Source organism: Manis pentadactyla, chromosome 2 (assembly GCF_030020395.1).
Source record: "Manis pentadactyla isolate mManPen7 chromosome 2, mManPen7.hap1, whole genome shotgun sequence".
In the NCBI taxonomy this organism is placed as follows: domain Eukaryota; kingdom Metazoa; phylum Chordata; class Mammalia; order Pholidota; family Manidae; genus Manis; species Manis pentadactyla.
The window spans coordinates 1,273,424-1,277,115 of NC_080020.1; the positions used below are offsets into that span (position 1 = coordinate 1,273,424).

General features: G+C 43.1%; 1 protein-coding gene across 13 annotated transcripts in view; it reads left to right on the forward strand.

The window, feature by feature from the left end:
- LOC118922298 (phosphatidylinositol 3,4,5-trisphosphate 3-phosphatase TPTE2-like) overlaps nucleotides 1–2,444 on the forward strand; it is a 73,320-nt gene extending 70,876 nt beyond the window's left edge. For 10 of the 13 annotated variants that reach the window (XM_057489273.1, XM_057489267.1, XM_057489265.1 and 7 more), the window contains one exon: nucleotides 1,469–2,444. In XM_057489273.1, coding sequence (XP_057345256.1) covers nucleotides 1,469–1,583 — 115 coding nt within the window. In that variant the 3' untranslated portion in view covers nucleotides 1,584–2,444. The remainder of the gene's footprint in view (nucleotides 1–1,468) is intronic. The other 3 variants (XM_057489304.1, XM_036904889.2, XM_036904891.2) reach the window with 1 other exon arrangement.
- The last annotated feature ends 1,248 nt before the right edge of the window (nucleotides 2,445–3,692 follow it).

Here is a 3,692-nt window from a genome sequence, read left to right on the forward strand (position 1 = left end):
GCAATTTTTGTACTGATCACCATGAACTCCATTTGCAGAAACCAGAAAGCCCTTGGCTCACCACTGTTCTTTACCTCACCCGCCTTCACCTGGCTGTTTTAAAAATATAGCTGTTCTTGAGACCCCAGCTGCACTTTCCTCAGGCCCACGCTGTGGACCGCAGCGTAAGTCACAGCGCATTACAGGCAGACCTCGAGTGCACCACTAACGCCCTCCCACGGGAGTTCAATGGGGCTGCCAGTTCCTTGTGCACAGCAGGTTATCAGCACATGTTGCTTCATTGATGACTGACCACCACCAAATCCCACCCCAAAGGGAGGGACGGGGGGGCTTCAACTGCTTTAGACCTGGTGGCACACTTACACCGAGGGCTTAAGCTCTGAGGTACAATATATACCAGTGAAGACACTCTTAAAAACTCATTGGTTTAGTCATCTCCCATTTAAAAATGATTTTCTAGTCACTGAATTTGGCAACCTTTTTTAAAAGTGATTATTGATTTGAAGATTATTCTTATAAAGAACCTTCCAACATATCTGGAAACTCATTCTTGAGTCTAGAGGTTTTTCCACTCAAGAAGCATTTGTTCTTCAGCTGAAATTGAGATCACTGGTATCACCGTACCATGCAACATAAAAGGACAAATACTCAAAAATTATCACGCAGATGAGTTTTGAAGTAGTAATTGTATGTGCCATGAATCGATTGGTCTCATTTCATACAACCCTGGCCTTTTCTTCCAATGTGAACCACATCTAACCACACAAGTCCAGCACGGCAACAGCCAACCCAGCACCCGGCCTACACACCTGCACCGAACACACATTGATCCAGTGGCTCTTGACAGAGTGAACTTTGGATTTGATGGAAAATTTTTACTGACTTTTCCCCCTGGATGTATACAAACTTTGACTCATAAAACGAGCAAAAGTCTGTCAAATAGAGGTCAGTGTGGAACTTCATTTGGTACTACTCTTTAGAGGTGGTTCTTTAGTTACAGGACACACTTGTTCCCCTAAAACTCCATGTTCATACTGCAGGGGCAAAAAGATCATTTTTCTCTCCACTCTTACATGTTCCTAAAGATTTAATATTTAAATTTCCATATACTTTTTTATTAGTTTTTATTAGTTACAAGACTGTCAACTAACCAAAAATGCCAACTTCTCATTTTAAAAGACAGTATTTTTTTACTGGGCTTTATCCACATCTAATCTCTCTGGCTGATTGCTTTCACATACAGAAATTTGTTTTATTAAGACCCAGATTCCATAACTCCATAAAAGGCAATGTTAAAAGAACCGCGTGACATGTCACTACTGATGTGTTTGTTACTAAAGATTATTTCACTTGTTGCTAGAGAAAGTGGGACAGTAGAGATGCAGAAACAGAGCTGAGCCTACGCATGGCCAGCAGTGCCCCACTGCATAGCCCTAAAGTAAGCTGTAATGATTTTTTTCTATCCTAGGCTTTATCTTTCAAGAACTGAATTGGATAATCCCCATAGACCCAAAACATGGAACATTTACCGTCCCGGGTTTGCGGTTGAGGTCTGTTTTGATGAAGTCTTGGCTGGTACCTAATTGTGCTGTCCCCCTTCCAGGACAGCATCACGTTCTTCACACTCCCTGCTACTTCTTTCTGTCTTCTGAACCTGCTTCCCCACTAGCATCCTTGTTTACACCCATGTACATATGTTTTTTAGAAACCTATTAAATGCATACAAGATAAAATGTCAATGGCAATTTTTGTTTTGAAGGAACTTACTTCATACGGTTTCATCCATGTTGAGATAAATTCAGAACATAGTACAGAGACATTACCACTTTTCAGAACTTTGAAATAAAACTTCCGTATCAAAACTTGATACTCAAAAACTGTGATTTCCCCTCAATATTGTGGGTTTATTTCATTTACTTATATATTTTTGGACAAGTATTTTTCCCTGCTTTATTTGTAATCTTCAGATTTATGAGAAAGGCAATTCTTTTATTCCTCCACTTGATTTACAAACCGTCTGTTAACAGACATCAACTGGCACCAAAGACAGTTTAAACCCAGAGAAATGTTCACCCAGCTTTTCTCCTGTGCTCCCCCTACTGCTCTTTCATTACACCCAGGCATTGGGAGGGCACAGAATCTCGTAATATGAAGGATAAAGAATTTACAGTAACTTCCGCTTTTGTGTGACATCACTAGTGAAGTCAAAGAGAATCTGCCTGGGGAAACCTAGGTTTACCTTAAAACCCACAGCCCCTACCCAAGCTTGGGGACATCCGTGCGGGCAGGCCCCCCTTTCCTTACAAACGCCAGCTAGTCCCATGTCCATTTTCTCTTTGCTGTGGGTATTGTTTTAGTCTAAGTACCTTCACTGCCATTTTTGTCCTTAGGCCATAATTGTCCTTAAAAACAGCTCTTTTTCAGCTTCATTGAAATTTTTCCTATTTGAGTGATGTTCCTTTTACTGGATTACTGTACAATCCAGACCAAGGTGAATTCATCCGGAATGACAGGCAGAACCAGCACCTCTGCTGAAATAGCATATTCACTCCTGAACAGCCCTGCCCTCTGCAAAAAGCACAGTAATGAAGGGGACAAGGGTTTGGGGGTCTGCTAGGCACTGGCTGCCCAGCGGGTAGCCCAACTGGCAGAGGTCACCGCAGCACTTCATTAGGGGAACCACGGCAGCTCTTTAATTGAGCAGGGCTGGTGGATGCCTGGTGGGCACAGATCTGAGCCAGGGGACGCTATCACAGAGGCATGGAGGCTGTGTGGCCCTAGCCTGTGGCCCGTGTCCCTGCTGTCATAAAGCCTACAAGGGTTCCAGCTGCGAGCACGGCTGCCCAGCCGGAGGCTTTTTGCTTTTCTGAGGAGTTTCCATTCTGCTCCTCCTAATCGACCTCCCCCTGGAGGCATGTGCCTCCTTCCACACTAGGGAAACATGTGCTGTGGCGGAACAGCCCATACTGTTTCCTTTAAAATTCATGCAACAATCCAGAGAGGGCAAATCGGGGGCAGGCTTAGGCAGACGGGTCAAAAGCACCCAGGCAGCTCAGTGAGGAGAGTGCTTTTTCAGTAGCCACAAGAAGAAATGAAGGAAAACCCCCATTTTTGAGAATCTTGCTTTTTGAAACAAGGGGAGTGCACCTGGGATTTCTCTTCCCTAACCTGAGATGCATCACAATCCCTGGTAAGTCTGAGTTACCACACTATCTGCTTTTTGCTCATGTAGAGAAAAATTGTTGAGGGCCTTCTGGTCTGGGGTGTTGCTTTCTTGTGAAGAATTCTTTGCACAAACTCAAGTAACTCACATCATAATATATCAAAATGATACTGGTTTTCTTAAATAGAACTTGTCAGCCTATAGTACAAATACCCAAAACTTAGTACCAAGAAATTTAACTGTTTAAAAACTGGAATGGCACCCTGCCCAAGTGGTCCCATTGCCCTCTGCCTGGAGGACAGAGAGGATTCCAGGGGCCAAGCTTCTAACCGCAGCGAGTGTTCAGAACATGTAGTGTCAGTTTACCTACAGTGGACTTTACATCAGGACTCCTGCTGACAACAAAAAACAATTAAATAAAACTTTTTTAAAACCACCTTGAAATAGTACATACATAATTCTTAAAACATTTACAGGTGGTTCCGAGCATGGATGTAAAGTACTTAAAAACGCATCGTACACTTAAAAA